At 47.9% G+C, this 14,291-nt stretch overlaps 1 protein-coding gene across 1 annotated transcript; it reads left to right on the top strand.

The window, feature by feature from the left end:
* Positions 1-2,462: 2,462 nt before the first annotated feature.
* Positions 2,463-13,716, top strand: slc29a3 (solute carrier family 29 member 3). Its single transcript, XM_064316820.1, has 7 exons — positions 2,463-2,692; positions 4,256-4,405; positions 4,918-5,311; positions 8,383-8,465; positions 9,733-9,959; positions 10,284-10,446; positions 12,330-13,716. The coding sequence occupies exons 3-7, from the start codon at positions 4,985-4,987 to the stop codon at positions 12,979-12,981; spliced, it is 1,452 nt and encodes a 483-aa protein (XP_064172890.1). The 5' UTR covers positions 2,463-2,692; positions 4,256-4,405; positions 4,918-4,984; the 3' UTR covers positions 12,982-13,716.
* Positions 13,717-14,291: the final 575 nt, after the last annotated feature.

The raw sequence follows: 14,291 nt of genomic DNA, 5'->3' as shown, positions 1-14,291 counted from the left end.
ATACTGATCTGCACAATAATTTTCCCATCTTAAAATGCTCCAAACCCAATCCATTATTTATTCATGGGGATAAAATCCAAAGACCACTATGACTGGAAGGGTAGTAAATCAAGAGACAAAGTGCATTTTTTTCCCCCCAGTCTTCGCCAAATTCTAAGGGGGTGGAGGCTACCACTGTTTGCATCTGTGCATGTGAGATTTTCAAGTGGGTAACGGTCTGATCGTACTGCTGGCTGCAGAATAGCAGCTTTCATTCCTAAAACAGCGCAGAACTATTTCAGTCCTACTACTGCGCTGTAGGTATTCTGTTTCTACCGGACAACAGCAATTTGTAGTCTTGCAAACATGATTTAAAGACTTAATGCGGGTCAGGGGGCAGAGGTCGTGAGTTTGTCAGTCCTTATGTTTTTTTTAAATTCACATTTCCTCATTAGATTGCACCTGATAGACTTTTTTTTTCTTTGCCAGATTTGTCACCCAGCTACAATAGAGCTATGGTGCTGAACTATATAGAGGTATAAATGAATGGCCTTTCCCCAGGGAGAGCTGTGTTCCTTTTTCATTTTCTTCCCAATTAAACATGCATTCATTTATTTATTTGTTTAGTTATTTATTTGTAGATTGGTACTGAGTTATGCAGAGGGGATAATTTGGTGAAACTGCTAAGGGCATTACATGTACAGCTCCAGTAAAATTGGCTTTTCTTCCGTCACAAATATTCTCCTGGGAGACGGGTCTTAAAATATTCATTCAGGCCCTGTGTCTTGCAAGGACACAGAAACAAATCAACAAAACAACAAAAACACATTAATGCACAGTCTGCCCCTCCTTTAAAGCGTGAGATGCTGAAAGATCTTTGTTTTTAAAGTATCCTGAAAGAATATATGGTTGTGTGTATAACACCGGTTGTGTATTAAATATGTCTTGGCTGAAAACTGATCAATATACGTACTGGTGGCCAAGGTAAGAAAACTAAGCAGAAGCCCAGCTGTCAAGAAGGCTTTTGAAAAGCCCCCTATCCTGTAGCCAATACACCGACAACCTGAAGATGGAAACCTGTTATGTCTTTTCCCTAGGACCCAGCCTTAATCGAGGTAGCCTGCTTGTTAGCCCAATGCCGCAGGTTTTCCAGCACCGTTACACAGTCGTTTAAAGAAATTTTAGATCTAAAAAGCAAGCTTTTATTCCAAATACAATTGTTTTCTGGGGAACCATGTATGGTTATAGACTCGTGCTGACGTCAGCTAATTGGCAAGCTAAGAAGAAAAACATTCCTAATAGGATTTTAAGACAGCACTTTCAGTGATTTACCGGGCTCGGCACCGACAGTAAGACGCCCCAAGCCTTGACTTTACAGGTTTTAAAAGGACTGGGAAAACCATGTTCTGTAGGATATATAACGTACAGACGGGTGACAAATTAAAGGAAAAACCGAAATAAATGAGTGGAGAAGCATAAGGAATGCAGATGCTTCCATACAGGTGTAATGCATGATACAATCAAGCAATTAACATCCTATCATGCTCTGTGGCATGTATGAAAATGCTAAGCAGGCCCAGTTGACTTCAATTTTGAATCAAGATGGAAAGAGGAGAGGGTCTAAGTGATTTTGAAAGAGGGTTCATTATTGTGGCACGGATGGCAGGAGCTTCAGTCACAAAGACTGTTCAACTGGATAGTGTTTCAATAGGAACAGTGACAGAAGTGATATCAGCCTTCAGATCTAGGGGAAAGACATCAGTAAATATGGTTGGAAAATGTTCTTGTGATATGCTAGAGATGTGGAAAAAAAGTTATATGGTCAGATGAGTCGCCCTACATCATATTCTCAACAAGTGGACAGGCAGTACAAGAACAGTACAAGCCTGAATGCTTGGCTCCTACAGTGAGGAGGTCCAGTGGCTCTGTTATGCTGTGGCGGGGCATTTTCCTGGCATGATTTTGGTCGACTTGTTCCCTTAGAGGGAAGGGTCACTGCAAATCAATACAAAGTTATTCTGAGTGATCAGCTTTATCCTATGATGAAACATTTCTATCCTGATAGGAGTGGTCTATTCCAGGATGACAATGCCCTCATCCACAGGGCATGAGGGGTAATTGAATGGTTTTATAAGTGTGAAAATGATGTGAATCATATGCTATGGCCTTCGCAGTCACCAGATCTCAATCCAAATTAACAGCTGTGGGAGATTTTGGACTGACTCCAGCAGAGTTCCAGAGACTAGTAGACTCCATCCCAAGGCACATTGAAGCTGTCCTGGTAGCTTGTGGTGGCCCAACACCTTACTAAGACCTTCGTTCATATTTGAAATCACGTTTATTCTATTAAAAGGCTTTACTGGAATGTCAAATGAGCATTCACAGTGTCGAAATACAAAAACAGCTCTACATGCATGAGGCAGACACGATATTCGTGAATTGCCTTGTATTGTCTTGACCGATTGCATCTGCATTCGAGTGCTCTGGTCTAACAGTGTAGTCAGGAAGTGGGTGTTTGCTTTGAAAGATAATCTTCAAAGCTGATGTGTGTACACTTGAAGAAAGCTGTCGCCAAGCGGAGTCTCCACTTTCATTTTAAACTGTTTTATTCTAGAATTATGTATTATTATTTAACCATTTAGGTTAGCTGCTGGTCACAGACACAAAGTATGGTTAAATAAGAAGTTACACGAGACGTATTTAGCGTCGCTGGGTAAGTGTTTACATTTCTACCAAATCGTTGTTAGTTTTGGTATCGATGGCTATATCTTTTGGTCAGCCTTGAGTTGGTTAAATTTATATTGAGTTACAACACGAAACTATAAATACATAACGTATTGTTCGTGCGCTTATAGGCTGTAGTGATTGTGAGCAGCACCGTTTCTCGATTCAACGATCACTCATTGTATACAATAAGGTTCACAGGCGATTCAATTTTGTAAGTTAATTGATCTTGGTTCTGTGTGAAACATTCGTCGTCATGCTAAACTAGCCGCCTTGCTCATAATAGCCTACATATATTTTTATATATCTAAATCCAATAATGACATATTCATGAAACAAAACAAAAAAGTAGTCAATCTTGTAAGGACATCCAGTGTTCTTATTAATATTCATTCTCTGCGCAGCCTGTATGAATAGTAGGCTACTTTGTTATTAGTCTCTTGGCGAGTTTGCTCATGTGACTTCTAAGCTCCGAAGAGTCTCCAAGGAGCTGTATTACGTAACTTATCGCAATATGAATAAACTGATGACACCTGAATAATGACACGGCGTTTGTCAAAACGTCACAGCCCTTTCCTGCCGTAGTAATGTGCTCGATAACTTATTCAGTTATTCCCCCTTGAATTAATGCGATTGAAGCGAGTGTGGTTTAAACCTGTATTTTACAGGTAAGGCTCTCGAACTCAATTATGTGGTTTTGGTGCCAACCACAATTGAAACTCCTGAATCGTTTTCATCAGTCGGATACTTCCATTTTCTTTAACATGACGGATTACTCCTTTAGAAAGGTACATTGCATTACAGTGTAAGGATAGACTGCCAGATGAAACAGTTGAGATCCAAATTGCTGAAAATGTGGACACCTGTTCACTGAAACTAAACGAGCAAACCTGTATGCAATTAAGATGCCTGTGAGGAACACATTTTTAAATAACCTAAGCTCCTGTTTTCGGCAACTTCAGTTAATCAGAGATAGTCTAATAAAAAAACCAGCATACACTCAGGAATGAATTAACCTACCAGAGGTTACTGAAACTGGGAAGGCTGTAATATCTGAAAGACTGAATCCCACAGCAAGTCACTCTTGCTTTCTGCATGGGTGAGGATTTGACCGAGATGAGTCTCCCCTCCTCCCCCCACCTCCCTTTTCTGTGTTATTGTTCTCAGATGCCCTATTAGGCAATGAACATGGACTCCGTCCATTACACAAACAGGGGGTGGGGTTCACATTCCACACTCCACACATGACTGCTGTACAGGGTGCTTTTGTGTCCTGTTCTGTGCTGGGGGGGGGGGCTTCTTCTGTGGTGCTGAAGGGCATATATGTCCCCTCTGGGTGACGGCTCGGGGGATCACATGCGCATTTTCTAACTAGCGCGCAAGATGTGCCGTGCCAGTGGCAAAGCCGTCCCCGGTCGTTACGCGGAAATCGCGTGGCGTCATTATCCGTGCATTCCTCCCGCGAGCGTCTCGAGCCACAGAACGAATAAAAACGGGCTGCAGAGCGGCTCGCCCAACCATCACGTCTCTCTCTCCTCTCCTCCACCGGCAGGCTCTCGGTCCACACTCATGCGGGCCTGGTCCCAGCCAGATCGTCCCCAGGCTCGACTGAATTCGCTCCCTGAAATGTGCGTCTGAGGCTGGGGAGAGCCGTCTTCACTGGTCCCCTGAGCACCACGGGAGGAGCCGATTTCATCTGCAGGTTAAATTGCCTTATCTTTGCTGTCGGTGTGGCACAGTGCGCAAAGTGCTTGATTTGTAACCAGTAGTTTGCAGGTTCAAATCCTAGGTGTGCTGTTGCTGATTTGAACCAGGTGGGCTACTTAAACCAAAAAGGTTTCTGCAAAAGTCTGGTTTCATGAATTGATGATTTGTTGAATTTCTAAGCTGTGTAAGGTTGGTTATGGTTGGATATTATAATTGCAGTAAATGCAGTTTCTCAAAGTTGTGGTGGATTGGTGTTAGTGTCAGTCACTGTGTATCATGTAATTATGATATTTTTGTGTGTTGTCTTAAAATGTATTTTTAAAGCATAGATTATGTATGCTACGCATATTTGCTGGATATGGAGAATGTGTAAGACTAGTAATATAGGTTTGAAGACTATGAGGTTATGTATGGAATGCGTGTTTACCTCTCCCATGCATAGTTGATAATGTGTCTGTTTGCAGAACAGCCTTCACTGATGAGTGTGTCTCTCCATTCCTCTTTCAGTTTCTCTCACACCCTCTCCGACTCCTCTCCCTTTTCCATCCCTCCGTTCCTCTTTTCCTCGGAGAGAATGGAAGAGAAGGACCCCATTCGCGGCAGCCTCAACTCCTCCTACGTGCCGACGGCTCCGCCCCCTGCGTACGAGGACGGAGAGGCGGGGGGCAGCGACGGGGACGATGCGGGGGACGGGACCCCTCTCCTGCCCGCGGAGCACCCCCTGGCGTCCCACCAGCGCCCGGAGGACACGTACTGCATGGTCTACGCCATCTTCTTCCTCCTGGGCATCGGCTCGCTGCTGCCCTGGAACTTCTTCATCACGGCCAAGCAGTACTGGCTGTACAAGCTGAGCAACAGCTCTGACCCTGCGGCTCAGGAGGAGCCCCACTCCGACCTCAGCGTGAGTATGAGTGTGTGTGTGTGTGTGTGTGTGTGTGTGTGAGTGTGCATGTGAGTGAGAGTGAGTGTATGTGTGTGTGTGTGCGTGTGAGTGAGAGTGAGTGTATGTGTGTGTGTGTGTGTGTGTGTGCGTGGTGTGTGTGTGTGTGTGTGTGTGTGTGTGTGTGTGCATGTGAGTGAGGGTGAGTTGCTGTGAGTAGTGTGTGTGCGTGTGTGGTGTGTGTGTGTGTGTGTGTGGTGTGTGTGTGTGTGTGTAGTGTGTGTGTGCATGTGAGTGAGGTGAGTGTAGGGTGTGATGTTGGCATGTGCATGACTGTAGGTGTAGTGTGTGAGGTGTGTGTGTGTGTGTGCAAGTGCAAGTGCACGAGTGTGTGAGCATGTGTGTGCGTGTGAGTGTGCATGCGCGTGTGTGAGTGTGTGGAGCTGTGGAATCATTCTTAAAAACATGTCTTCAATAGCCTTTTGGTAATCTTAGTTGATCAAGAGATGGGCTTGAAGAAAAACCAGGATACAGGGCGGGGCGGGGCAGGGCAGGCGAAGCTCTGTTTTGGAGCCCCTCCTCTAAATGGTGTCTAAAGCAGGGTTGTCAGACTCTTGGAAGACTGCAGTGTTTTGTGGTTTCCCTTCTGTCAGTGGCCAAATTATAACTCAGAAACTAGGTGTTTGGATGCTTGACCTCTAGGACTGAATTTAGACTCCTCTGGTCAGAGTGAAGGGTACATCTCTCTTGTGCTCTCTCTCTCTCTCTATCTCTCTCTGTCCCTGTCCCTCTCTCCATCTTGTGTTCTCTCTCACTCTCTTTTTTACACATTCTCACTCTCCCCCCCCCCCCCCTCCCTTTGCTGTCCCAGTTCCCCACTGACTCTCCCTCTCTGTCCTCAGTCCTTGCCTGGTTCATAACAGAGCCCCCAGCTGAACTGCAGTCTCGCACCTTGCGCTCATATTCTGCTCGGGTAAACACATGTGGAAATGGCCCAGACAGAGCGTGAAGTGTCAGTTTAATGAAAGAGCTGAGGGCTGTTATTTCCAGAAGTGGAGCTGAAGGATGTGGTTGGGGTTGGGGGGGGGGGGTGGTGGCTCTGGGATTGCAGTGATGATTGGGGTGGGGGGGGGGGTGGGGTGCCATGTAGACCTGAGTCAGACCTTGGGCCAGAACAGTCCCGTGACAGCAGCTAGCGCTGACTGAGGATCCTTTCAGACACAAGACCCTTCAGACAGGGGCTCCCTTTCATTTATTTCACAATGAGAGGGAGGGACAGACAGAGAGGGGGAAGGAGATGAGCAAGTTAAAGCACGAGAGTTAAAAACAAGATTTAGGCTATTTTACGCAGTGTTGGTACTTGTGCAAAGTTCACCCACAGCTGCCCCCCCTCCCCTTACCCCTGGATGGGCTGAGAGATGCTGTGCTGCCCCCAGCCCTGTTACTGTGCTCCCCCCAGCCCACCTCTCCTTCTCAGTAATGTGATTAGTGGCTCCATGCTCCAGTCTGGGGAAATGGTCCAGCTGTAATTAGTAATGGCAGAGGAAGGTCAGGAGTGCATTCTGGACTCTGTGCCCAGGTCAGGCATTACAGGAGCGGAGGGTCTCCCCCCGCATACTGCACCCAGGTTTCCCTGCAGACGGGACCCTCCTGATTCCCTCTTTCACACAGCACAGGTCAACTCTATTAGGCCGTACCTCTTCATTTTAACCAGCTCACATATTTGGATTTGGCTCGCATATTAGCAGGTCAGTGGGAAGATGGCTTCTTTACAGTTTGCAGAGCCTGTTGTTGTTTGTTCTTGTTTGTAAAACTCGGTTTAATGCTCGGCAGGGCAGTTTGGTTCTCGTGTGTGTAATTTAGTTTAATGCTCTGTAGGATCATTCTGTTCTGGTCTGTACTTTGCCCCAGTAGGGAGTTCCTGTACCTCAGTCCCTGATCTTTGCACTTGGACTGACTCTGTCAGCGGCGAGGATGAGAGCAGCTGCTGAATGGCTGTGATGTGATATAATGTAATGGATCTAAACCGAATCAGAGCGGTTTAACCGGGACATTGAGTCCCACAGTTGGAGCAGCACTGCGGTCTGCTCTGTGGCGTCTCCCGCCCTGCCCTGTCTCGCTGAGGCCGGCCTGCCGTTGCCGTGGGTGATTTGCTGCAGGTCAGTGTTGCGCAGCTGGAACGGAGCAGACGGGGCATGACGGACGCGTGACTGCGCAGTCATCACGCATGGGGTCACGGGGGGCGGGGGGGGTGCTGTGATTGCACATTCGCTCTGCTCTCGCCCTCTCACCCCCGTGATTATTTTTAGTTTTACAATCCAGATCTTGTAGATTTTCAAGCGGACTTCCTTCTTTCCCTTCCCCTCTCAGGGACCAGAAAGCAGAAGAAAGGAGGTGTGTGTGTGCACGCATGTGTGCGTGTGTGTGCGTACGCGTGTGTGTGCGTGTGTTTATGCGTGCATGTGTATGTGCATGTGTGTGCAGTGCCTTCAGAAAGCATTCCCAGATGAAGTTCTTATGAGGCAAAAAACAGGAAAAGGTTAAGTCTCAAGTCCATTGTAACAAAATTTTTAAAAGATATTTTATCTAGTAAGATAGTAGCTTATCACCTGAGCAGTCAAACTGGAAGGGCAATGGTCAGAACTGACACTACACTAACAGAGAAGCTCATTGGCTGAAACAGAAGAAACTGTCTAGGGTTGAGCAGTCTCTTCAGGACTTCACAGATACAGCCTCTTTGAGAGTAGCTAGAGGAAGCTCACTGGCAATTCCTGTGCAAAGGGAAATTCTAGTACAGGCCACAAACATTTTTAGATTTCACACCTAAATGCAGCTTTTCCACAGTGAAAGCTGTAGTCTGTGTACTGTTCATGATCCAGTTGGGCTTTGTTGATGTATAGATCTATTGTCCTTTATATAAATCTATTCTGATATGTGACCATGCACCACAACCAACGGATTTTGCTTCCACACTGAATCTCTCTCTGTCTCTCATGCTCCCCCTCTCTCTCTCAGGATATGGTTTCATGTGTGTTTAGCAGTGCATTGTGGGAACGGCATGTTTATCATGACTCATATGTGTTTCATTTCAGGACTACTTTGAGAGCTACCTGGCTATCGCCTCCACAGTGCCTTCAGTGTTGTGTCTGGTACTCAACTACCTCCTGGTCAACAGGTGAGTCCACCTGTCCTGTATGCAGTCTTTCAGTGGGACTTATCGTCTCACCCATCTCCTCCCCACTGTTCAGCTCAGAAGGTGGCAATAATGCATCTGTGAGCTGGTCTGCAGGCCACAAATAAACACCACAGAAGAAGAAGAGTATTCAGCCAGACCACTCCTCATCCCCTCAGTGCATAGAGAAGAGCTGTTCTGTCCACAGTGTCATGCATGCATTCCACATGTAATCGTTGGTTATTCCCGTCCTGTTCACGGTGCCATTCTGAGATAGCGGGAGAGAAAGGTCTTCGAGCGTCTGCTGCGAAATATTTTCCCACAGAGTGGTTATTTCTGTACGTTCAGAAACGCTATGGTTATGGTCTGTGGGTGTGATCCACAGTCACTTTGTCCAAGGGCCAGTTACTGGTTGATGTGAGAGAACTGCATGAACTTGACTTGAAAAGCTTGCAGAATTATTGCAGGGTTTTACAGTTCTGTTCTCATGAGCTCTGTGATGTACTAAAGAACATCAATACAAATTGACAGTATGAATTTTGACCGTATACTTAATTTTTTGGTTTTGTATCCTTCATCTACACTGTTCTGGGTTAATTTCCTTTGGAGTTGGTTTCCACATTGCATAGAGGCTGTGAATGCCCGGGTCACATGGTCTGAAAAGCTCTTGTCTCTCCAACAGCAGACATCATTTCTAGGACTTGTGTTGTATAAGATCAACGTCAGCTTGGCTAATGTCATTCAGAGTAGTCATGGTTTAATTTGACTTATCTGTAACAGAACAGAGCACACAAACTGAAAGGGTCCATATAACATCCTGTCCTACCCTTGTCTCTGTCTTTCTATCTCTTTCACGGCTGAGTGAGACTGAATTTGAACACAAAGCACTCCGTTCATATGAACTGTCACGATGAAAAGAGAAGGTCGCTTCTTTCAGCTGTGCAATCAGCCAGTAAGATAAAGTAATATAACGTGAATTGGGCACGGAAGAATAACAGTTACCTCACAGGACATCTCCGTCAGAGTGAAAAGTATTACATTTTTATTGCTTGTTTTTTAATAGTGTAATATCAACAAAATTGCTGAGATGAACTGCAGCACTAAGATGATGCTGAAATGCAGCACCCTTGCAGCTGCGTATTGTGAAGTTTTGTATATGAAGCCGCTCTCTCTGTACTCCTTGGATTCATTAGTGTCCACTGCACACGGGTCGCCGAATACCGTTCCACCAGTAGGGGGCAGCGCGTTGACGGGATTTCTGTGTCGGCAGGCTGTCCTCCTCGGTGCGGATCCTGGCCTCTCTCTTCGTGATCCTGGCGGTGTTTGGCGTCACCACGGCGCTGGTGAAGGTGGACGTGTCGCAGCACCACTCCGAGTTCTTCGCGGGCACGCTGGCCAGCGTGGCGCTGGTGAGCGGGGCATCGAACCTCTTCTCCGGCAGCGTGTTCGGCATCAGCGGGCACTTCCCCATGAGGATCTCCCAGGCCCTCATATCAGGTACACGCCCTGTCCAGCCCTGCTGTCTCACCCTGGCGCATGTCTGCAAAATAAATATAACCTTTTTTTCCCATCTCCCCCACCCTTTCCATCTTTCTCCACCTTTTCTCCCCACTCCTCACTCTCCTTCTGTCTGTCTCTCCTTCTCTCTCTCTCCCTCCCCTCTCTGTCTCTCTCTCCCTCCCTCCCTCTCCTCTCTCTCTCTCTCTCCTCCCCCCCTCCCTCCATCCCTCTCTCCCTCCCTCCCCTCCCCTTCCTCCCTGTCTCTCTCCCTCTCTCTCTCCTACCCTTCCTCCCTCTCTCCCTCTCCTCTCCCTCTCTCAGGACAGGCCATGGGAGGCACGCTCAGTGCAGTGGCCGCTGTGGTGGACCTGGCAGCTGCCAGCGATGTGACAGACAGCGCCCTGGCCTACTTCCTCACGGCCGACGTCTTCATCCTGCTCTGCATCTTTATGTACCTGCTGCTGCCCAAACTGGCGTACTCACGGTCAGTACCCCCCCCCCCAGCTCTCGCCTTCATGCTCAGTGCTGCAGTAACCCCCCAGTCTGTACGGGCAGCGATGACTGGAATCAGACCCACGGTCCCTCTACTCAAACTCTCTCTCGGTCAGTGCTCTGACGGTGATGATGATGTGGCCACTGCTGACTCTAAACACTGAGCGCGCTCACCAGTGCATTCCTTCAGACTGTCAAGAGCACTCTGGTAACACACTACAGCTGTAATCATCAGAGCGCTTCTGCTCCTTACCGTGACACTAAGAGACTGCCTGCCTGACTGTGGGTTTTTCCCTGTGCGCTTTTGGCAGACCTTGCTTGCCTTGTGCTGAGGCAGCGAGAGAGAAAGAGAAATGAGAGTGGTGGGTTCGAGAGGCCAACCGAGTTTCTTCCACAGAGGAAAACCACAGTTTAGTGAAACCAGCGGGCGATGAAACCATGTGACCTCACTCCTTTTCTGAAAGCGCTCTGTTTCAGACCAGATGCAATCGCCAGTGTGAAGCCAGTCTTTTTAAGCCAGGTGCATTACTTTAGTCCTGCTTTTCTCTGTGCCTGTCACACACACATTGGTCTTGCACCTCCGTTTATCTCTTTGGGTCGTGCGGTGTGTGAGGTATTTATGAGTCAGCACCTCTGACCCATGAGTGGATTTCCAGTCGGCTCGAAGCTCTCCCGATGCCCACTCGCCATTGGGCTTCATGAGCGGCGAGGCACTGCAAACAGCCAATGAGAAGCAGCCGTTCGACGGCTCTCGGACGGCAGTGGCATCGTCTGGGGAGGGGAGGGCTCCGACAGTTGGGTTTCCATAGCAACGTCCCTGTCAGTCCACCTGGCCCGGTTTTGCAGACCCTCCTCTGCAGTAACTGTGCTGCTCAGCAGAAGCTGGAGGGCTAGTATCCCATAGTTCCAAGGTCACCTGTTGTTGTGTCTTTGCTTAGCTTGTCACACAACAGGAGAAGCTTGTCATGGGCTAACTCTGTTTATGGGTTCCTGAATTACGGAGCAAAATGCTGTTTTATCAAAATACCTGAAGGTCACTGCAGAAGAATTATGCCATACACTGATATTTTGTGCTTTTGCAAGTTGTTCTGGATAAGAGCTTCTGCTAAGTGGTTGTATCGTAGTCTGCGATTCCCTTCCTTGGTCTGGTCTGCTCAATCTATGGCTAATATCTTGACAGAGAAAACATTGTGGTTGTATAATTAAAAATATTGATGAACATTGAGACTGACAAGCATTTATCAGTTTTAATATTTTACAGTGCGCACTGGGCATTGGGCATTTGGATCCAATATTTAATTTATCTTAATATGTGAAAAGCTATTGATGAAGATGAATTATTGACAAATCGTGGGTTGTTAGAATTACATTCATTGACGCGTTTGCGATGACTGCTGAGTAAAACGTACCCGTTTGTGCTGGCCGTTGCGTGTGCCAGTGGGGGTGTGGATGTGGAAGTGCACATCACTTAGCCATAAATGACCCTTTCAGAATGTTCAGGTGAGGCAGTGGGAGTTCTTTAGGGAATGACTGACCCATTTCCCTTCCCAGTGTGCTCTCTCGCCACTTTCCTTTTACACCCCCCCATATCTTAAATTAAAATAAATTGAACGCTATTTGGCAATGTACTATGGGTACGTCACAACAATTGATGAGAAAAAGTATGAAACAAAAAGCCATTCAGCTAACCTGGAATATAACAATAACAATAGTTACTGTACTGTCACTTTTGCTTGCGTTCTCTCTCTTCCTCTGGCTCTCCCTCTCTCATTCTGTCTTTCTCCCTTGTGTTGTGTCATTCCCTTATTCGTTTTCTTGCTTTCTGTCTGTCTGTCTCTCTCTCTCTCTGTCTCTCTCTCATGCTCTCTCTCTCAGACACTACATGCTAGCAGCAGCCAATAGCAGCAGCAGGGTTCCCTCGGAGGCTCCGCCCCCGTGCGGGGACGCCGAGTCACGCGGCGGCCCGGGCGGGGCCGTCTCCGTCCCGCCCCTCCAGCCCATCCTGAGGAAGATGTGGCTGCTGGGCCTGTGCGTGTTCTACGTGTTCTTCGTCTCCATCATGGTCTTCCCCGCCGTGTCGTCCGGCATCCAGTCCGTGCACCAGGACTCGGGCAGCCCCTGGACCACCACCTACTTCGTGCCGCTGACCAGCTTCCTCCTGTACAACGTGGCCGACTTCTGCGGGAGGCAGGCCACGGCCTGGCTGCACTGGCCGGGCCCCACCAGCCGCGCCCTGCCCGCCCTGGTGCTGGCGCGCACCGTGCTGGTGCCCCTCTTCATGTTCTGCAACTACCAGCCCCGGACGCGGCTGCACACCGTGCTGTTCGACAGCGACCTGTTCCCCATAGCCTTCGTCTGCCTGCTGGGCCTCAGCAACGGCTACCTGGGCACCCTGCCCATGATCTACGGGCCCAAGGTGGTGCCGCGGGAGCTGGCCGAGCCCACCGGCGTCGTCATGTCCTTCTTCCTCACGCTGGGGCTGGCCGTGGGCTCCGCCTTCTCCGTGCTCATTGTCCACTGCATCTGACCCGGGGACGGGGGGGGGACGAGGGGGACCGCAGGGGCAAGGGGGCGGGGCTTAAACTGGACGCTGTGCACATCCAGCCCTGGAGGATACAATGGCCCACTACGGCCTGTGCTTGGACCTGACTACAAACATGGGGCAGAACATTGGGAACTCCCATCATGCATTGCAGCCCAGGAGCAGCTCATCCCTTTGCCGTTGCCACACTAATCTCTGTAAAAGTGGAGGTGCCTGTAGGGGTACAGCCCAGTGTTTACAGCACAGCCAGTCAATGGACAGCCGTGAGACTTCCCATCATGCTTTTCACCGCATTTCCTGGATCTGTGTCTGTGCCTCTGCAGGACTGACCGTACTGACCTTTTAGCTTGTTTTTTTATTGAATTTTTAATTGATTTTAAATGTCAGGTATGTTTTAGTGATGTTTACAGTGTTGTGTGGGCAGGTTTTATAATTGTGGAGAATATTTTTCCTTTTTAAACTGCTCATCGGTGTCTTCTCAGTGATGGTAAGAACGACCCCCCCTAGTGTTCGTCTACCTGAAATGCTTTCTGAAACATCAGTGTACTGTGGTTATTCAGGGTTAAACACAAATGTGTTCAGATGTAACGGACATATACAAGTGTGCCTTCCTTTTTATTTTTCTTGTCAAGTTAAGAGCCTTGATCTCCATTTGTCAAAGCCATGTAACTCCATCACTTGTCTCTGAGCTTTGAGATAAATAAATCCTGTGTGCTATGGCGTTTGTCTGCTTCCCTTGTGAGGTATCGGGTTCATACCATACACAACATACACAACACGTCAAATAAATACGCTAATGCACACATGCGTTCGCTGTGGGGACTGTCAGTGTGGTTTGGTTCTCATGAACTAGGAAACTTGCTCTGGGGGTATTTCACGAAGCAAGAACAGCCGTTTTTACATAGTCCGTGTTCCAGATTTGGGAGGGTTCCAGGTTTTATGTGGTGTAGTTGTTCATCTTAGTCGGCAAACAGGGCTCTGCTTTCTGTTCTCATTTTCATTTCTGTGCCTGTACTGACTCCACCTGCAGGCCGCTTGAAGTCACTGCGGGACAGAAACACCATAAGCTGTTGCCAGTCTGGGTGATGGATGGATAACTACCAGATATTTCAAGGTGGGCTTTCCTATACCTGTGCAGACCATCATGCATTACTGTGTGTTGCTATGTGACCTAGTGACTCTGTGGTTGTGTGTCTTTATATGTGTGCACAATCTGGTGGCATCCAGGGGACTAACATACTCCAAAGCTCATAAAAGTCTGGGATATTTTTGGGGTTTGAGGGTGACCTACAATC

This window comes from Anguilla rostrata, chromosome 18, assembly GCF_018555375.3.
Source record: "Anguilla rostrata isolate EN2019 chromosome 18, ASM1855537v3, whole genome shotgun sequence".
Classification (NCBI taxonomy): Eukaryota; Metazoa; Chordata; class Actinopteri; order Anguilliformes; family Anguillidae; genus Anguilla; species Anguilla rostrata.
This window is presented reverse-complemented; position numbering and strand designations above follow the sequence as displayed.